The sequence below is a fragment of the Protomyctophum parallelum genome, assembly GCF_964188405.1.
Source record: "Protomyctophum parallelum genome assembly, chromosome: 18".
NCBI classification, from domain to species: domain Eukaryota; kingdom Metazoa; phylum Chordata; class Actinopteri; order Myctophiformes; family Myctophidae; genus Protomyctophum; species Protomyctophum parallelum.
The window spans coordinates 16,517,383-16,539,294 of NC_139716.1; the positions used below are offsets into that span (position 1 = coordinate 16,517,383).

Consider the following 21,912-nt stretch of genomic DNA (forward strand, 5'->3'; position numbering starts at 1 on the left):
TGTTAGTCCAGTTTTAGTCGACTAGCCCACAGCGTTGTGAGCTTGTAGATCGTCTATTTTCAGCATGCAACTAATTGTAAATTGACCTATACTGGATCTCTTGTCCACTAGTCTCTTCCTAACATTTTGGTCTAGTTTTTATTTGTTGACAAAATCGTCAAATATTTAGTCTCATAGCTTAATTTTCATTTAGTTTCAGTGAAAAAAGGTAATTTTAGTCTACGAAAACAACACTGGATTGTACAAGATCTGTTCACCAGTCTGTAGTGTATTGAAAAGCTTGGTTGTGACTTGAATCAAAACATTTGAATATAATACAAAATATTTGTGATGCACTTTATAATTGGTAGCATATCGATATCGGCCATGAAAATGCCACATCGGTATCGGATCGTATAGACTAAAATGTTAGGAAGGGACTAGTGGACAAGAGATCCAGTATAGGTCAATTTACAATTAGTTGCATGCTGAAAATAGACGATCTACAAGCTCACAATGCTGTGGACTAGTCGACTAAAACTGGACTAACACTAACACATTCCAGGTGACTAAAATGTGACTAAAACTAAATTAAAACTATTCAAGAGACTATGACTAAAACTAAAATCCAAATGTGCTGTCGAAATCAACACTGGTACAATCAGTAATAATGTAAATGTATGTTTTATGCACAATGAATGTACACAATATCTGATAGTGCTTTCAATGAGACCTACGTATTTGCGCGGAGCACTGGGGAGCAGTCGCGGTGCGACAACGCAAGCGTATTTACGTGAGCGCGGTCCCGTGAATTTGTTGCGCGCGGGCTCGTTTCACCAGACCTGGGTACTGTTTATCTTCTTCTTTTTGTCTACGCTTGCGTTGTTGCGCCCCTCTTGAGCAGACCTGGAGGAGACCTGTCGTTGGTCCAGGCAACAACGCCTGCATTCCTCGCTTCCCGTTTTGAAAGGCCCTTTATACATTCTCCCACACTCGTACATACCGCGATCAGTTTGTGGAACAAGGCCATAAAAGCTTTTTGCACAATACATCTGAGACTTTATTGTCCGCAAACACTTGTAGAATGTGTGCGATCTCTTGGCATTGCGTTTGTGTTGTCACACATTAAATGGCAGTAAATCAACATTAATGGAATCACCTTTAACATTAACGGCAACCCCTTCAGCAGTATTTCTAATGCTGGTTTGGTGCAATTACCTTCCTGCTGCTGATAAATCAGAAGCCTCCCTCTGAAGCTAATTTGCCGCTATTTCAAAAAAGAAAGATGGCAACGATTAGACGGCTATAACCATATAAGCTGTCGTTTGTATATGCCATTTGTATACCCTATTGGGAACAATTATTTGGGTTTGCCGATAACTGCCAGTTGAACGTCTCCATAAAGCAACCCCAGATTTTGTCTTGCTTCTGCGAGGCACAATGGCCTTAATTCTCCCACCGCAAATCAACTACTGTAGCAGTCAACATGCGGCCGATCATCACAACGACCAGCTGACAGCTGCTCATTGTTATAAAGAGCCACATCTGGCACCATCCATGCTCGACAACAACAATGTGGAGAATACAGCAAAGCTTGTGTCTACTTTTACCAGTGTTGATTTCGTCGACTCATACTATGACGAAAAATGTTCGTCGACTACCTTTTTTTACAGACGAAAACTAAATCGAAACTAAGTGAAAACTTATGATGACTAAAACTACGGGTATAAGACTAAATATATTGGCAATTTCATCCACAAATAAAAACTAGACTAAATTGTTAGAAAGGGACTAGTGGACAAGAGATCCAGTAGAACTAAAAGGCAAATCATTTTATGCTATTTTGCCGTACTTTCTACTTTTGGTACTTAATACCTCAATTCAAGTACATTTTTAATTCCGGGCATTTACTTTTGCAGTATTGATACTTTTACTTAAGTAAAACATTTGAGTACTTTTTTCCACCACTGCGCGTGTGACATGCAAAACGAAATCCATTAGTCGCGTGTGAGGATCTGTGTGGCGGCTTCATCACACAGTCTTTCTTTGTTCTTGTACAAGCAAAGGGGCTCAGCACTTTTTCAGGACTCCTTTTCCTTGATGCGTGTGGTTTTGTACGAGGCACGCATTTAGGAGATTAAGAAATGATGTCTTCCTGCACGCAGCGGATGCACGTCCAGTCCTGTCCGTTTGCTTGCATCACCCCGTTTCCACTCTCTCAGTATGCCGGGCCGATGCTCTTCATTTGTCTTCCTAGAGGTGTCGAGGTGCTGCAAGAGGCCTTGACGTACGAGGACGTCAGGACGGAAATCAGTGCCCTATACGTCGTCCTGAAGTACAGACGCATCTCTGTGCTTCCTCAAGCGTAGTGGCAGAAAGCACCATTTTCTTTCCCCCCCAAGGTGTCTTGTCTGTCTTCTTGGGACTTATTTTTCCTGTGTCCAACGTTTTTTTGCCTTTGACAATGAATGGACAATTTGAATTGTTCGTGTAAACACCAAAAACATTGCGTAACACAAACATTGAAGACAAAAGTGAGGACGCAACTTGTGATTGGCCCGGACTGGGATGATGTAGGATGATAAGTGTGCCCCTCTCTTCACACTGGTGTGATTCTTTCCTAAACAAGAAGAAGAAGAAGATAATAAGTGCATTTATTGTAGTTTGTTGTCTATTATTTTGTATTTTTTATGTTTTATCCCACAATTTTGTAACCCATTTTTTCACCCAGTGTCAATTATATAATGTAGTCCTGGCCTCATGCTTCCTTCTATGCATGAGGAGTCCAAGCTGCTTCTTTTCACCTGATAGGGGAGAGTTTCCCCGGCCGGACGTAGCACGTGGAAGGAACACGTTATTCCGACCAGTTCCTTTCCCCTCTATCAGGCGCCCCGGCTGGCCAGGGGGAGGTAGTTTAGAGACCAGGACTATGGCATGTTTTTCTGAGGGTACCTACCCTAGGGGACACGGGGAGAACATGCAAACTCCACACAGAAAGGCCCTTTCGCCAACCCCACCTCGGGTATGGGCGCTGATGACGTGGATGTGTTGTTCATTATTGTGAACTCAATATGGGTGTAATATATGGAGTATGTTAATATAATGACCTAGTTGTATAATACGTCTTCCGGCGGATTTCTTTTAACTCTGAAAGTAGGCCTACTGCACTATAGACTATTGTACTACGATGTGTACATCAAACAATGACGTTCTACACTGTGTGGGTTCAACGAAGCAGCGTTCCTTTATCTCACTCTCTTCTTCTCTCCTTTTGCCCTCTTCTGCCACAGTGCCCTATAGCGGAACTCACATATACTGGAACAATAGTTATTTCAAATGGAACAATAACCGTGGCTGAATTTCACTCTTGCAATAATAAGAATTCACACACACACACACACACACACACACACACACACACACACACACACACACACACACACACACACAGTAACCAACCAGGTCAGATGGTGTCCTCCTTACATATTGCACTGTATGCTGTTGTTACTTCAGAGCTCAAGTCTCTCAAGACAGACTGTTGACTCATGTCAACTCACACACACACACACACACACACACACACACACACACACACACACACACACACACACACAGACACACACTTTTTATCTTAAATCATCTCAGGTCTTTATGTGGTAATTAGACCTATTGACCCCCCCTACCTGCCCCCACCCCACCCTGCCGGCCAGCTACCATACTGTAGCCAGCTAGCCAGCCAGTGGAGCCGGGCTTTGAGTTAAGCACTGATCCCTGTGTGTCAGTGCTGGATGTACTCCCCATGGCCCTGACTGATCCAGGTTAAACAGCACACAGCCAGGAAGATGAACACATCTGCCGTCTCACCTCAGGGACCAGGGAACTGCAGATCGACCCTGTCTTTCACCTGTTTGACTTTACTTGGCAGAATTGGAGAAATAGTAACGCTGCTAGCTCCTAGTATAGCCATCATAAAACAAAATAAGTAAAAATTACAGTTTTTTTATACTGGAACATTTTAAAACAATTATAAGCAATATAAACCACGAACCAGATATCACCAATCAGTCATTCTGACATGAAAAAAAAAATAATAATAAGATAATAAAATAAATATATTCAGAATATTTATAATGTGGCATTAAAATTGCGAAATTTGAGTGAATCAACCACCCCTAAATTCCAGTGCAAAAGAGAAATATAAAAAGAAAAAAGAGTGGCAGCAGACCTGCAGTTTTCTGGGAGTTCCAGATATTGTATGTGAATATGAGAATATTATCCAACGACAACAACATATACAACAACATATTCTACGTTTTGGGTCTAAGAGGCTGAAAAAAAATTGATGCTGCTATATAAATATTTGAAGTTTTTCAGAAAACTTAGGTCAGGCTTTAGAAGGCATTTTTAGAATCGGCCTTAGGCCTAAATGGGTTAAGAGCCACTCCATGACCTTTTGATCTTTTGGCATCTGGTGCACTTGATCTCCTGACATACATAATGGGTCTGGCATAGAGATCTGGCCAGACGCACGCACGCACGCACGCACGCACGCACGCACGCATGCACGCACGCACGCACGCACGCATGCACGCACGCACTCACGCACGCACGCACGCACGCACGCACGCACGCACACACAGGTGTGTCGTCTGGCTGTCTGGCTGATCTTGTCACTATAAGGATTGTTAGAAGGAGCAGAGGTGGTGCAAGGTTGTATTACAGTGAAAGAGAGAGAGAGAGAGAGAGCTGATATAAGGCCCATAGGAGCATTTTGAGACACAACAAGGGATAGTTTGTTGCTCCTTTGTCTGGACAAAATGTATTTAATTCCAGCTGTAATCTGGTTCTGTCAAATGTGACCAAATTTGACTGAGGGACTGCCATTGGATTTTTTTTCATGTCATATGAAAGCAGGGAATCATAGCTTCATTTAATTGGTTCGTCATTGGTTGTTCAGTTTGACCCACCAGTTTTGGAGATATGGAAGAGTAACGTCTTGCAGAAAACAGCGAGTTGAGAAAACAGGCTTGAAAGGTTCACTTCTGTGGCCTCTAACATTACACCTACAGTACATGTTTAAGCATTTATTTCATATTTTCATGTCGATTTCAGCTCTGACAATTATTTCAGACATGCTCTAGTATGTGAAGAGTCTGCCTGTGATATTAACTAATTTTGAAAGAATGAGTCAAATCTGGTCACATTAATTCACTCGGTTTCTATTCCACCGAGTTCATGAAGCTAAAAATAATTGAAATGTACAAAATAGTCACTTTCAAAGTTCACTGACTCTATTTCTTCTTGTCCTTGTGCATTGCATTGTAGGTCCAGTGACTATGGGACCACGTACACTAAACTCAACCTGATGCCAGGAACACAAATCATTGTGACCAGCTTCTTCATCTGCCCCACCAACAAGAAGAAGGTAGGACTCCTTTTCTCTGTTCCTCTGGAGGCTCCATTTGCCTTTTTCTCAGAGAATCGGAAAGCTGTGGTGCATTTATATATAGCGCCTTTATCCAAGGCGCTTTACATAGATTGTGCATTACATTCACCCATTCTCACACACACATTCATGGCTATACTTACAGTACTTTTGCGACAAGTGCCAGTTTTTGTCCTTGAAGCTGCCCTCTTTATTAGCATGAGACGATTAAAATAACAATTGTGCAATTTGCACAAGACTGTCTGTGTCTTGTTTAGTCACACACAAAATGCTCTGGATAAGCTCGCTTCTCTCTCCCCCCGCCCCCCCCCTCTCTCTCTCTCTCTCTCTCTCTCTCTCTCTCTCTCTCTCTCTCACACACTCACACTCACACTCCCCGAAGGATATTCATCTTCACAGGTCTGTTCAACACACACAGCAAAACAAATTACTTTACACCAAGACAAAACAAAAACATTAGGTCCCCACTGTGTACAGAACCCTTATCGGTGGGGCAGTTTGTTTAATTTAGAGGGCGGCATTGGCTCAGGGGTAGAGTGGCCCGATGGTAACCGCAAGGTTGCCAGTTCGAACCCGGGCTCCCCCAGAGTTGGCGTCGAAGTGTCCTTGAGCTCCTAATGTGCAGGTTGGTGCCTTGCATGGTTTCCGTCGGTGAATGAATGTGTGTGTGAATGGGTGAATGTAATGCACAATCTATGTAAAGCGCCTTGGATAAAGGCGCTATATAAATGCACCATTTACCATGTGCCGCGATGGCCGAGGGGACAAAGCTCCTACTAAAACGGACCTTTTTCCATGGCAAGGTTCTGTATCTTTGATTCTTTGTCCTGGTGGCATGAGGTTGAAAAAGTGATGCCGTGTCACGTGATATTGAGAGTGCTAGCTGTGTGATGGCCTTATTGTTCATATCAGAAATTGTTGGTGTGGGAAGTCCGATGATCTTGGAAGCAATACGGGTGATACTGAACAGTTTGTTTCTATTAGGCATGGACAGTATATGGTGTAGAAACAGTACAACTGATCAGGTTGAATAATGTTTTTGTACAATAATAAGAAAGCACCACCAACTTTGCTGGTTGAGCGGAGGTGACTATTATGATTGGACCAGTGACTGTGGCAGCGTGCCCTGATTGGCCAACGTTATACTGTCAGGGCCCAATCGACGAGGAGATGGAGGAAGACTTAGATGTAGTCACTCTTCTCACCATGAAGCTCCCCCTCCCCCATCATGTCCTTCTGGGATACTCTCTCCCTCTCTCGCACGCACGCACGCACACACACACACACACACACACACACACACACACACACACACACAGAGGGACGAGCAGTAGCATTTAATTGCTTGGGAATAGAGGCCTCCTAATTTCCCTCAGGGACCCGAGAGAGAGGAACAGAGAAACTGCGAGAGGGAGAGAGATGTGGGGGGAGGAGGTATAGCTCTGGCCCATAGCTCTAATGCCTTTGCATTAGACTTAGAGCTATATATGGTCATCTTCCTGTGCTCGGCATGAAATGCAGACCAGCCTCTCGACTGTCGCGAAAACAAAAATAACGTTTTCGCTACTGACCGATACAAAGGCGGCTTGTGTTATTGGAAAGCCTATACTTTCCGCAGTGGATGCACTCTATATAACTGTTTGTTATATAGCTAGGGAGGAGCTAGGGAGGTTGGTTGGTTGGTGGTGTCTGGGGAGGTTCTGCTTGTGAGAGAGTGTGTTCTGATGGTGGGATGTCTGGTAATGGGAACTCTGGAACAAGACGCTGCTGAAACACACCTGCAGGCCTGCAGTGAGTGCAGTGAGGATGTGAGCTCCAACACGGCTCCGTGGCGTGCGTGCGTGCGTGCGTGCGTGCGTGCGTGCGTGCGTGCGTGCGTGCGCTCATAACCATGCAGGGGGTTTTGCGCATGCATATATATTTCAGTGATTTTCAACCAGTGAAATATATAATGCAAGTGAAATATATAATGCATACAAACAGTTAAATGATAGAGTTGGTAACCAAATGGACCCTTATTAGATCTTTAACTCTTGAGAGCGTAAAATGAAACAAAATGAAACCAAATGGACCCGTAAAATTATTGTTAAACAGCTGCATTACTTAATTTACAAGAAGTCTACACTCTCCTATGGTACCAACGTCAATTATATGACAACAAAATATTCTACGATAGGGTCTGTGAGGCTGAATCTAATCAAATGGTGGTCCGTGGCTCAAATGCCAAAAATAAATGATGGGCCTTGACATGAAAAGGGTTGAAAACCACTGATATATTTAGTAGTAGTAGTAGTAGTTATTTTTGTAAACGTGAATGTTTGGAATTGTGTCGTTAGCATTGTGCAGCATAGTACGATAAAATGGAATAGTAAGCGAAATCTGGAGACTACAATCACGGTCTAAAATCAGGCTCTTGGTTTTGAGAGGAAATGCATATAGTGCTGCATAGGAATGTTTTTGGGGGAGGGAGATATGGCCGCCTATACTGTATGTGAAGTTTGAGGCCACCACACAGTGAACAAGTCTTATTTCGAGAACATATTGAATGCAATGAACTGTCATTAACGTTAACATCATTGGCTGACAGCCTCATCACCAGTGGTGCATGTCGCCATTAACACCCGTTTGGCAGAAAGAGAGAGGAAAAAAAAGCAGCGCTTGGAGAGCGAACTAATGTCATCTGCATGCTGAATGAGCAAAGCTAGCATGTGCAGCTGTGTTGATTTCCTCGACTATATGATGAAAAGTGTTCGTCGACTAATATACCTTTTTGTCACTGACGAAAACGAAATGGAAACTTAAATGCAAACGATGATGACTGATGACTAAAACTAAGACTAAATATAAGGGCTGAGAAAGGCCCTTATTCCTTATTCGGATTTCAGGAGGTGTAGTTCCAGTCTTCCAGACTCTCTCTATATAGCATTCGGAGATTGTAATAGTTGTCTGGCTATATGCGAGACTACACACACACACACACGCGCGCACACACGCACTAATCAATACCGCTAATCACATCACAGACACGGCAGACGAGTGGCTCTGGGCAGCCGGGCGAAGGGGATTACACGTGGTGTGAAGAGATCACATTGAAAAGGTGTGAGGGGTTGTGAGGGGGTGGCATGGCCCGTGGATAATCAATAGGTCCAGAAGCAATTAGAGGACAGAAGGAGAAGTCAGACGGAGACGTCAGGCCTCTCTCCACACTGCGTCGCAGAGAGCTCCATTAGCCCCGCCGAGACCTGGAACCTTATAGCACTTTTAAACACTTTTGTTATTGTGAAACTTTAGCCGTTGAAAAATATAGCAGCTCTACAAGCTCGTGGCACGGCACCGAGTGCCGTGCCACGAGCTTGTAGATCTGCTATTCTTTTAAATAAATCGCGAAAACGTGTTAAACGTGTAACTTAAAATCTTCTAAGGAGGTCCCTGGGACAAAACATTTTGAGATGGGGCTCTGCGGGCCAAATACATATATAATTCATGGGGATCCTTGACAGGAAAAGGTTTGAGCACCACTGATATAGAAACATACGTAGGTCTTTTCAGAAAACTGCAGGTCTGCATGCTTCACGGGGGATTTGTTGTGTATTTATTTTGTCCAACGATTGTCTCGGTAAAGCATTCACTTAACCTCATTGATCACAGAGAAGAACAGACCTCGCATTCTGTACTGTTTGTTCCCCGTGGTACTAAGGGCTCGTCGGATGCACTTCAAATACTCACGACGCATTGCTGCTCGCTCCCCCCCGTCGTCACAGAGAGTGGGAGTGCTGAGGGTGTGTGTGTGAACTGCAGGATGCTCGTGAGCAGGACTGTTGGTGCGTGGTCTGGTCTATGTGTAGCGAACGGCCCGAGCTATCATAGATGTCTCTGGAGCATGATTTCAGAGAGATTGAGCAATCCACCTGCTGCTGCATGTATACTGGTGGTTACTGTAAACATAGTCCTATTAGTGAGGGAGGTTAGCAAAAAAATTGTGCACGCGGCTGACGAAAGAAAGCGCCACATTTTTTCCATAAAAAATATGTTTTCCATCACCAAGGGGGGGGGGGGGGGGGGGGGGGAGGGGGCACGTCCGTTTTAGGAACTTAATGCCTTAATCGCCAGTCCTGACGTGACTCGCTCGTCCCCTCGATTCCCCTGGTTCACGGGTAATTTCTCTATGGAGAATAACATGGGGTCATCTTAAAATCGTTTCATATAAGCATTGTGCTCCAAAAATAAACAAGATGTCTCTGCGTTATTGTCAGGGAGGTGTCTCTGTATCGTTTGCGACCGTCAGTCACTCATCACACACAGCACACACACACACACACGACACACCCTATGGCTTTTAGCGCTCTGGCTTTTACTGTGGCGTCTTCGTAAGACACTTTCTCTAAAACGTCTCCATCCGTCCTCAGAAGTGCGGATATAGTCCTCCCTCCCATCATCCCCCTGACATCTACAGTTGCCATTTTAAGAAGAACAGCTGACAGTTGAGATAGCGACGGCTGTGATGTGTCCACCCCCCTGGCCCGCTTCCTGTCGGATTAATGTTCAATAATTCAGCGAATGTTCAAGTTTCATCTTGCACTTTCGATAGCACATTTACTCGATAGTACATTTACTCAGGCACGTGCAGAGAGTGTCGCAGCGCGACGCGTTGAGAGCTTGTGGATCAGCTATTTTCAGGGCGCAACCCAGCTGGGTTTCGAAACAAATTTGTTCAACGCAAAATGGTGCGTTCCAACTTCTGTAGACTTCGGAAAAAAGCTATTCTCCTGAGCGCTGCCTTCCGGAATGGCATGGAAAGGAGAGGAGTGTTGCATTTGCATTTCTTTCACCATGTAGTAAATGCTGCATTCGTGTGCAGAGGGCAGTTATTTTTACAGACGGGTAAAAGGGCAGGGGATGAAGCCCCCTTTGATGTCTATGTGTGCATGTCCCTGCATTTACTCAAGTAGCTGTACTTACTTTGGGGCAGGCCTACTTTTGCTTTACTGGAGTATTTCCAATTTTCAATACTTCTACTCCCGTACAGTACATTTATTTGAAAACTTTGGTTACTATTAGTTACTTTGGGGATTTTGATTATTTATTACAAAACACTCCACATTCCGGCCATTGTGAGCTTGTAGATCGGCTATTTTCAAAAGATTTCTTTATACATTTGAAAACCTGAAATGGGACATTCTGCACAATGAGTACTTTTACTTTTGGCGCTTTAAGTACATTTTGCTGCTGATACTTTTGTACTTTATTTACTCAAGTACATTTTGAATTCCGGACTTTTACTTGTAACAGAGTATTTCTACATTGCATTGAAAAAAGGGTTGCAAAATCGTGGGATAAAGTTTTTGATAAAAAAAAACATTGCAGTATTGATACTTTCTCTTAAGTAATTCAATGTAGTACTTTTTCCACGTAGTACTCCCCCCCCTTCCCCCCCCCCCCCCCCCACACACACACACACACCGCACGCACGCACGCACACACGCCCCCTCAGGGTTATAGTCTTCTGTTTGATCCATGCGTTTTCCGTCTCTCTCTCTCTCTCTCTCTCTCTCTCTCTGTGTGACATCATATATCGTTTGGATGTGTGGACCTATAAGACAAAGTTAATCAAACGTTCGATACGCATATTGCCAACACCATGAAAGCAGAGCGGAACGGAGCGTGCGTGAGTGTGTGTGTGCAGTGCGTGAGTGTGTGTGTGTGTGTGTGTGTGTGTGTGTGTGTGTGTACCGTGCTTGCGTGCGTGAATGGATTTCTTGTAAGTCGCTCCCCCGATAGTCTCTCCACTTCTGAGATATAAATTCGTAACAAGTGACCTCTATACACTCAATTTGACAGAGAGGTGAGTGAGTCTCACTCTAAGTGCTGCACTGTGCTGCCCCCCCCTCCACCACTAGTGATGTAATGTAATGTGCTGTACCTAACTACAGTTTTGAGATATTTGTACTTAACTTGAGTATTTCCAATGCTTTTTTGAGTGGTGCAACCACTCCAAGGAACAGCAATGTCCGTGTTCACCTATGTGTTCACCTATGTGGCCATGAGCACCAGTATATGACTATGAGTACCAGTAGGGGCGCTGTTGTGCCAGAAACAGAGAGAGAGATAGTATTAGTGCTGCACTGTTGAATGCTAATGAGAGAGAGAGAGAGAGAGAGAGAGAGAGAGAGGAGAGTAGGGGGGGAGAGGGGAGTTGCACCACTCAGTTCACACGGGTGTGATTTTTTACTTCTACTCCACTACATCTCGGATCCAGATATTGTACTGTTACTCCACTACAATTATTTGAAAACTTTAGCTTACTACCGTATTGTCCCGAATATAAGACAACTCTCATTATAAGACGACACCCCATTTTTCAAGACTCATTTGTGGAAAAATATCATTGCACGTCAAATAGTCTAGTCCCCGATTATCCCATTTAGACCTAAGTTCGATTCTACAAATATCTTCTAAATCATTTTTCAGTCAGTTTTCAGAAAAACTCATGTTTCTATGTCATTGGTTCTCAATCTATTTTATGTCAAGGACCCCCAGAATTATATGTGTATTTGGCCGCCGACCCCCATCTGAAAATATGTAGTTCCAGCCAGGGACCCTCCAGAAGCAAAGATTTGAGTTTAAAACTTTGGCTCTGAAAGAATATCTAGTCAAAGATTTGCACCACATTTTCACGATTAAAAGAAAAGCTCGTAGCACGGCACTTTTGGTACTTTAAAGTACATTCCGATGCCAATACTTTTTTACTCAACTTAATTCCAGACTTTTACTTGTAACAGAGCATTTCTATAGTGCAGCATTGATACTTTTATCAAGTAGAAAATGTAAGTATTTTTTTCCCACCAGTGCACCCGCCCCCAGAACCTCTCCTCCCTTCCCTCTGCAGCTGTGTCTCTGCATTTCCACCGTAGAGAATCGCCGTCACCTTCGCTCTCCTCTCCTTAAATTGATCGGGGAGCTGCGTGACGGATACTTATAACCACATGAACCTCTAGCGTCCCTATTTTGGGACATCTCATAATTATATAGGTGAACATTTGCCGTATATATATATACGTTGCCTTCACTCTCCTCCCCGTCCCAATGTGTAAAACAATATACTGTATGCTAAAATAAAAGTCAGCTAAAATAGCCTCTCTCCGAGTTCAAGTTTTTAACACATTTGCCGCAGTGGGTTTCAGTTTAGGCAACTTTCTTTTTTTTTTTCACAACCACAGCTGTTTCATACTTTCACAGAATATATATATATATATATTAGATCTACGTCTTTTTGAATTAATCTTGTAAAGCACTTCGGGTGACCTTTGGTCTTTGCAAAGCTTTTAATGGCTGCGGAGTTCTGACGATAAAGAGTAGCTCGTCTGGAGGTAGAAGAAAGTTAGCAAGGAGATGGAGACACCGAGGTGCAGTGTTGATTTTGACAGCAAATTTTGATTTTAGTTTTAGTCGTAGTCTCTCTTGAATAGTTTTCATTTAGTTTCACATTTTAGTCACCTGGAATGTTTTAGTGTCAGTCTAGTTTTAGTCGACTAAATCTACAGTTGATTTTGTCGACTAAAATGTATTTTGTCGGGTCTAACCTTAACCGTATGCCGTCGTAATGACTGATTTTACACTCGCTGATAATAGCCGATCTACAAGCTCACATTGTGAGCTTGTAGATCTGCTATTTTCAGCATGCAACCAAGTGTAAAATGACTTATACTAGCTGGATCTCTTGTCCACTATAGTCACTTCCTAACATATTAGTCTAGTTTTTTAAATTGTCAATACATTTAGTCTCAGTTATAGTCATCATAGCTTAGTTTTCATTTAGTTTCCATTTAGTTTTTGTCAGTGAAAAATGGTAGTCGACAAAAAAAAAAATCAATCAAAGAAGAAGGCATGGAGGTGGATTATACACATACTGTTATAGTGCCTCTCTCTTCTAGAATGAGAAATGCTGCTGTGGACTGAGACAGACAGGCAATATTATCTCTGACCCAACATTGATGTTAATTGACGTGATTCAATCTGTGTCTGAGTGTCCCTAACCTCTCCCCCGTGGGCACTGTGTTAACCCATTTCGACCTGTGACCAGATTCTACAAATGTCTTCTAAATCCTGACAGTTATCTGTATTTGGCCGCAGGCCCCCATCTGATAATATGTAGTTTCAGCCAGGGACCCTCCAGAAGCAAAGGTATGAGTTAAAATGTTCATTGTGAAAGAATATATTCAAAGATTTGTGCCACATTTTCACGATAAAAAAAAAAATAGCAGGACTACAAGCTCGTAGCGCCGCGCTATGAGCTTGTAGATCTGCTATTTTTTATAGTATTTTTTATAGTATAACATAATGCTTGAAACACCAAAAGGGGTTCCCGCCAAGAATGTGATAACATAGTGTCCACTGCTCATAATAGTTAGGATGGGTAAATGGCTAGAGGACAAATTCAATTTATGTGCAAATGTACTGCTACAAATACCTCAACAACAACATTTAAATTCCAATTCACCTACTCACCCACAGGCCAAACGGCTAAATAGCTGATCTGCGTAGTGGAGATTAAACTATTTGTATTCCTAAACATTTCATTATTATTTATTCATATTTTTATTTATTTATGTATTTTTTTTTGGGGGGGGGGGACAATGCTTCTTTAACCCATTTTGGACGGGAACGCCTTTTGGTGTTTTAAGCATTATGTTTCACTTTAGCTATTGAAAAATATTTTTTTTAAAGTGAAAGTGAAAGTGTGGCACAAATCTTTGAATATATATTCTTTCAGATTCTTTCAAATTGGGGTCGGTGGCAAAATACAGATAATTCTGGGGGTCCTTGACATGAAAAAAGTTGAGCACCACTGACACATAGAAACATACTGTAGGTTTTTCAGAAAACTGTTAGAATTCAGAAGCCTTTTTTTATCGACCTCAGTCCAAAATGTGTTAAGAACCTGGAGTCATTTGAGGCCAAGCCTGCAGTACAAATGCATTAAACAATTTTGCCTGGGTCTGCCACAGGTTGACATTTACTCTAATGCGATAACAAAACAAAATGCTTCATTGTGATGGAGCTGGAGCTTAAGGGAAGGTTATTCTGATCTTCTTGGCACGCGTCAAGGAGAGAGGGGGAGACAATTCTCTCAGAACAAGAATGATCTTTGCCATGTATCTGATATAAGATCAAAAGGATGGAATCTGGCCTATCCTTCCCGTTTGCCAAGCACATACCGTACATATTAAATGACTGTGGATGGCTTTCAATAATGTTTACTAATCTGTTCTTTTGTCATACAGTATAACTATAGCTAAAATCTTAGCTTGCCACATGCTCTGTATTTCAAGTACTACATTTATACAGCGATGCCGTGGCCCGGTGCAAAATGTCCAAAAATACCATCTCAAACACATTTAGCTCTGACAGCTCTGACTCTAATTGTCAGAAACAGATTTAATTGAATTCTAATGTGAACCATTAGTCCGGGAACTCTGCTACTGTATGACACTCCACCTGTCGCCTCTTCCGCCTACACAGTTTAATCTACAGTGTTACCCATATAATCCATTTTGGACTGAGGTCGATTTAAAAAAAGTCTTCGAAATCCTAAAATGTAGGACCCCCAGAATTATCTCTATTGGGCCACGGACCCCCATCTCAAAATATGTAGTTCCATGGACCCCCCCAGAAGCCAATATTTTAGTTAAAAATGTTCGCTCTGAAATGTATATTCAAAGATTTGCACCACATTTTCACGACTTTTCAAAAATAGCAGAACTATAAGCTCGTAGCTCGTAGCTACGAGCTTATAGATCTGCTATTTTTCAATAGCTAAAGTAGAACAAAAATGCTTAAAACACCAAAAGGGGTTCTCGCCCAAAATGGGATAAGGGTCCATTTCGATACTCTTGGAATTACATTGACCGGATATTTTCTGTGTGCTGTATATGTTCGCAAACCAACCCAAGACAATATAGCGCCACCTGGTGGTCACCAGTTTAGGCTCTGAGTGCCAATTCTCCCATTATAAAGAAAGAAAGAATTTGTAATTCTATTATGCATGTAATGTGCATGTCATCACCTGTACACCAGATTAGAGGAATTTTCTAAATATGGTTGAAAAGACGTCTTGTCGTCCGTGGCATCCATTACAAAGACGGCAATAAGACGTCTTGTCGTCCGTGGCACTTAAAGAGTTTTAAGACATGGTTGTCGCTCACTTGGTCGACCTACGCTAGGAGGTGTGACTGTCACCGTGCGCCAGATGAAAGCAGTTTTAAAACAAATGTTGGTTGACTGACTGAAGGATAAAGAAGCACTGTGGTAAACTAGCTGGCTTTCTTGCAACGTATACGAGAGCCCAAATAACACCATGTGAACACATGTGGTTTTGGGGCTTGTACTGTATAGTGTACCCAACAACAAACAGGTCATTATCTCTGGTCCGCCAGGCACAAGGGCTCATAAATTGCTCTGAGTGGTTATACTCGTTGCCAGCCTTGAAAAGGCTTTAAAGTAACCTTAACCTACTCCGTGTGTGTGTGTGTGTGCGTGCATGTGTGTGTGCATGCGTGCACATGCGTGCGTGCGTGCATATAGTACGTGCATCGCTTCAGGACACGCATCACACAATGGGATCAAAAACGTGTTAACAGAGTGCGAGAAGTTGAAGACGGGCAGTCGGGCGTGCGTCAGATGGAGGCCATATTGATGACGTACAGCGGGCACATTGTTGGGCATCCATCAACCTCATCTCTCTGTCTCCAATTAAAGGCCGCTGAGTGGCAACTTAAGCGGTGTGTTCGTCAGAGACGGCTGGCGTGCATCTCGCCCACGCATTGTAAAAACGTAAACGCTGAAAACACTATATTGATCTTCCTCAGTGACGTCCAGCTGGCTGCGCTCTAAAAAAGGACAGGAAAGCAAAATGAAAGAAAAGTGGTTTCTTGTTCCATTATCAGATTGAAATAGGAGGTGCTGTACCTGCAGAACTGGTCTGCTCTGCTGGGATATGATTTGGGATTCTTTTATCCGTGTACAAAGAATCTCATTGGGGCTTTTTTCCAGCTTTTCTTTTTCTTTTTACAGCTATTCTGGACAGATACGCTTTCTTGAGAAACTAAAATGATATATATTCTCTACCCCCTCAAATAACAACTTGGCATTCGTCGATGCAGAGAGGATGAGGGACTGTATGTGCGCATGGCGACTCAGCATTTTCTCTCACTATGCAAAGCCTAACACATTGTGACATGCTATCTAGGCAATGGTACTTTATTCAAAGCGTCAACTCTAGAGGAGCCTTAGAGACAGCATGGTGTACGGGGGAAATAAATAATCAGGGGTTTCCATCTTCCATTTTTCTTTAGCAGATAAAACAGTTCAAAATAAATATCTTGAACATATCCTTTGGCATTAAACAATCGGAAAACAATTAAACTCTTCTTGTCCAAACAATGCGGCAGCGAATTGAATTAATCACGGTGTTAATGCCTCCGCTGGGGGAAAAAATAAAACTTGAATCTTGTCTCTGTTTATCTATCCCAAAATAAGAACTATTAAACTTGTCATCGACTAAATTGTGTGCTGTGCCTCCTGCCAATGATGTGACAGCTGGGACACAAATTGGAGAGACGACTAATTATGCTCCCTGCAGAACTCTCATAATGTTACAATAAAACCGTCAAAAAGAGAGAAGACAAAGTAGAGCCTGTAATACCTGTACTACCAATCAGTGATGATTTTGTTGACTAAAACTAAGACGAAAACAAATGAAAACTAGACTAAAATGTTAGGACAAGAGATATAGTGTAAGTCATAATATAATAGGTTGCATGCTGAAAATAGCAGATCTACCAGCTCACGTCGCGCTGCAACGCGTTGTGAGCTTGTAAATCTGCTAGTTTCAGCAAGTGTAAAAACAGTCATTACGACGGCATCAAGGCCTGCCAAAATACATTTTAGTCGACTAAAACTAGACTAAAACATTCCAGGTGACTCAAATGTGACTGAAACTAAATGAAAACTATTCAAGAGACTATGACTAAAACTAAAATCTAAATGTGCTGTCAAAAACAACACTGCTACCAATAGGTCTATACTGTCTGGGGCACTCTCACTTCCAAGGTGTCATATTTTGACACTCTGCTCCTTGCTGTTGATGGTTGACGTTTGCTTCAGCCATGGTTCATGTGGTTAAACATGCGGCACGCAAGGCCTTGTTGACTCACACAACGTACGTCCATGTCAAAAGATTAGCCCCGCGTGTAAGAAAGAACCGCAAAACACATTCATTCTTCTCGCAGTATGTTTCACATTATGTGTGGGCAAGGTGGATGATAATTATAAGGTGTAAACACGTGTACGTCACCAAGGGGGGCAGCGGCGCCGGCGTCTGAAAAGCTAGCGGCCTGTTTCTGGGATTTAAACTCTAGCCCAAATGACTCAGAATAGAGTGACGGTGGTCTGTTTTTGTAAACATTGAGCTCGTTCTTGGCGACAACATAGTGAACCAACACCAGGATGGATAACAAGAACGTCAGGGCTCGACATACCTGACAAGGACAAGGACAATGTCGTGAACAAACACGGCTGTGCTTCGATGATTTTGTTGTTGTTGTTGTTGAACGTTATGTCTCTGCGCCCCGTGCACCGTACAGCCGATATCCAAGCCATCATACATCTCTTTGTAAACTCGTCAATCTGGGTTCCTTATTGATGCCGTCTCCATGCCGGAAAGCTGAAACTCGAAATCCGTTTTCTGGCTCATTCCCTCGACGTGAATTGCTGTGGCACATATGTACCACTTTATGTACCACTATATTATTACCGTATGTACTGTACTGAGCAAGTCTGCACCATTTTGTGAAAAAGAACGTATACTAGCACATAGGATGGTCGCTCAATGTAAACAAACCAGACAACCCCAAAAAAGTATGGCGGCCGCTACCACGTGACACATTATGTTGACGCCCCCTCAACGATATTTTGGTACTCCCTGTAAAGGGGATTTGAAGCCAAAATGAATGAGCTTTGTAACTTAGTTAGTTAGTTGCTGCGAGAGTGAGGTCTAGCCAATACCAACTCGGGATTCCTGGTGGAGGCATACTTTGGTTAGACATATCATTGGTTAGACATAGCATTGGTCCGACCGGATTAAGGTTGGTGAGGGGGTGCGTTAAGGCTTGGGAGAGGGTTAAGGTTAGGTTTAGGTGTGCTGCCCCGTGGGAGGTTAGGGTTAGGGTGAGTCTTTGAGATATCGGACCAATGGTATGTCTAACCAAAAGCATGCACCCGATTCCTGGATCGCTGCCCTCCACAATTCAACATCAGGTTCTTGAGCTCTGCAGTGTTGTCAGCCAAGCTGTCGCGCCGCAGCACGTCTAGTACATAGGTGGTATACCGTACGCTTCTTTCCCCTCCTGGCTTTGCTCCCATATAGAGTCGATTTACTTTCCTCAAGTTCTGGGTGCCTGACTCAGTGCCCTGCCAGCCTCATCCTTCTCTCTCTGACTTTGTAACACAGGGATATGATCATAGTTATTTCTCTGTCTGCTTAATACGGCACCTTTACAGAGTGTGTCATGGAGCGAATGAGTCAGACTGTGGAGATGAGGTGGAAGGACATCGTGACAGTCTAATCGCCGCCTGTCACCAATGGCAACCTCCAATTAACCCATTTAGACCTGAGGATGCGTCCGTCTCGCCTCATAGCTTTTAACCATTATTTTAAACTTTAGCTGTTGAAAAATAGCAGTTGTATGTCTGCTATTCTTTTTTTAGAAAAATCGTGAAATCATGCCTCAAATCTTTGAATATATATTCTTTCACAGCAAACGTTTTTAACTCATATATTTGCTTCTGTCTGGGGGGTTCCCATGGAACAGCATATTTTCAGATGGGGGTCGGCAGCCAATTACGTGAAATAGTTTGAGAACCACTGAACCACTGATATAGAAGACATTTTGGTATAATCTGGTCTCAGGTCTCAATGGGTTAAGTACGACCTCCATGTACTGGGTTATCTTAAGATAGCCTGCCTGCCACTCAGCGCCAGTGGTGGGAAGAAGAGCAGCCATCATACATGCACAGATTAAGACCTACTACTATATCTAGGATCACTCCCAGACAGTACATTCAGGGTACAGGATGGAACAGGCCAGGGACGCCTTTATTAAGTGATTATCTGTCAAAAACGAGGCTCAGGGATTATGCGATAAACGTAGAACTGGACTGACACGGATCAAATTCAACGGGGGGACAAAACTCTGTCGCGTTGCAGTATACCGATGTCCCGTGACAATGTGACAGTCCAGCATGACTGTCACATGCCATAATTATGTCACATGTCACATGTCATAGCACTGTCCAAAATGCAGGAAGTGCAACAACGCATGGTGATAAATGCAATGTACTTTCAGGCCAGACATACAGTATCGCTCAGTCAGTTACGATACAAAACATCTAGTGACTATTAACAATATGTGACCAAATTTGACTGAGGGACTGCCATTGGATTTCATTTTTTTCATGTCATATGAAAACAGGGAAGCATAGCTTCAAATTGACATATTGGTTGTTCAGTTTTGGAGATATGGAGTATAGTATGTCTTGCAGAAAACAGCGAGTTGAGAAAACAGGCTTGAAAGGTTCACTTCTGTGGCCTCTAACATTACACCTAGCTACATGTTTAACCCATTCTGACCTGAGATCAGATTCATACGAGGTTTCCACTGGACACACACTGGTCTGATTAACCCATTCTGACCTGAGATCAGATTCTAAAAATTTCAGTTGTTCTTCGATTTTTCAAAAATAGCTAAAGCATAACATGATGCTAAAATGGGTTCCCGTTCAGAATGGGTTAAGCATTTATTTCATATTTACGTGTCGATTTCAGCTCTGACACTTATTTCAGACATGCTCTAGTATGTGAAGAGTCTGCCTGACTCATTTTGGGGGGAAAAATCTGGTTAAAATCTGGAATTTGCACGATGGCAGGCTCTCAGTCAAATCTGGTCACATATGTTTCAATATCACTACTATGAATTAATGGCTTATGGCATTTAAATACATTGAATTCTCAAACCTTTTCATGTAATCTATTCATAATCAGCATCCCTCGGAGTCGGACACAATCAGTTTGGTGCCCGTGACGTTAAAATCCCTAAAATCCCTGGCTAATAAGACAAATATGCCTTAAAACATTATATTCACCCTCTACAACTCAAACAAAAAATACAAAACATAAAAACACCTTCAATATTTTATTTCTTTCAGAAATGAAGAATCTTTCACTCAATAGGAACTGCTCCTGTAGCAAGTTGAGCAACTTGAGCAACTAGGGATAATATGAGCATCAATGCAATATTTAAAATAATATTAGCACATACATTCCATATATTCCATAGGGCTGGTTCACACATGGACATGCAGTATGACATCATCAACTCAAGCCGTTCTTATTGAGTGAAAGATTCTCTATTTTATGAAAGAAATAAAATTATCAAGGTGTTAGAGGGCAAGTATAATGTTTTAAGGCATATGTGCACGTTTTATTAGCCAGGGATCCTTTTAAAAAGATTGAAATTCCCTGTGTTAAGGCATCTACCGTGCATGGAGAGGGTTAGAAGTATATTATTTTGGAAGAGCGCTAGTGTCTGGTTTGGTGCCCAGGGTTTGGTGCCCAGGGTTTGGTGCCCAGGGTTTGGTGCCCAGGGTTTGGTGCCTGATGGTACCTTGGGGACACGTCCGTCTTAAGACAGACATAAATTATTCAGAGCTGGCTGCAACACAGAGAGCTGATCCTGTGAAGCGTTGCATGTCCTTCGTCTCCACAGAACTCTCTCTCTCACTGTGTGTGTGTGTGTGTGTGTGTGTGTGTGTGTGTGTGTGTGTGTGTGTGTGTGTGTGTGTGTGTGTGTGTGTGTGTGTGTGTGTGTGCATGTGTGTGTGTGTGTGTGTGTGTGTGTGTGCACGTGTGTGTGTGTGTGCACGTGTCTGTCTCATTTGGGAACAGGGGCTTTTTGGCTGCTGGGACATTCAGGGAGAGTAAGTGGGTCGCAGTTTGTCAAATGGCAGAGAGAGGGAGAGAGTGACCTATTTCTAACCCCTTACACCATGGTTGGAATTGGGAGTGTTTGTGCGATGGCGTGCGCGCCGTGCATGCATGCACACATCGGTGACCCTCCATCGTGCACACGCACGCACACACACACACACACACACACACACACACACACACACACACACACACACACACACACACACACACACACAGTCAAATGTTTGAGACAGGCAGATCCCCCATCTTCAATTCGGAGGGTAATTGGGAAGCGGTGACCCTTTCTATCACATGGCATCTTTAAAACACTCAGTATTAAAAGCTGGACCTCAGGCTCCTGTATCTAGCAGCGAGCACACATTAATTTGAATCTGAATTCAGTTCAGAGAGAGAGAGAGAGAGAGAGAGAGAGAGAGAGAGAGAGAGAGAGAGAGAGAGAGAG

The 21,912-nt window shown here is 42.9% G+C and overlaps 1 protein-coding gene across 10 annotated transcripts in view; it reads left to right on the forward strand.

The window, feature by feature from the left end:
• The window catches only part of sorcs2 (sortilin-related VPS10 domain containing receptor 2), a gene marked incomplete at its 3' end in the record, with an annotated part of 233,639 nt that overhangs the window by 110,754 nt on the left and 100,973 nt on the right, over nt 1-21,912 (forward strand). For all 10 annotated transcript variants that reach the window (XM_083789249.1, XM_083789252.1, XM_083789253.1 and 7 more), the window contains exon 3: nt 5,305-5,404. In XM_083789249.1, the coding sequence (XP_083645375.1) occupies nt 5,305-5,404 (100 nt within the window). The remainder of the gene's footprint in view (nt 1-5,304; nt 5,405-21,912) is intronic.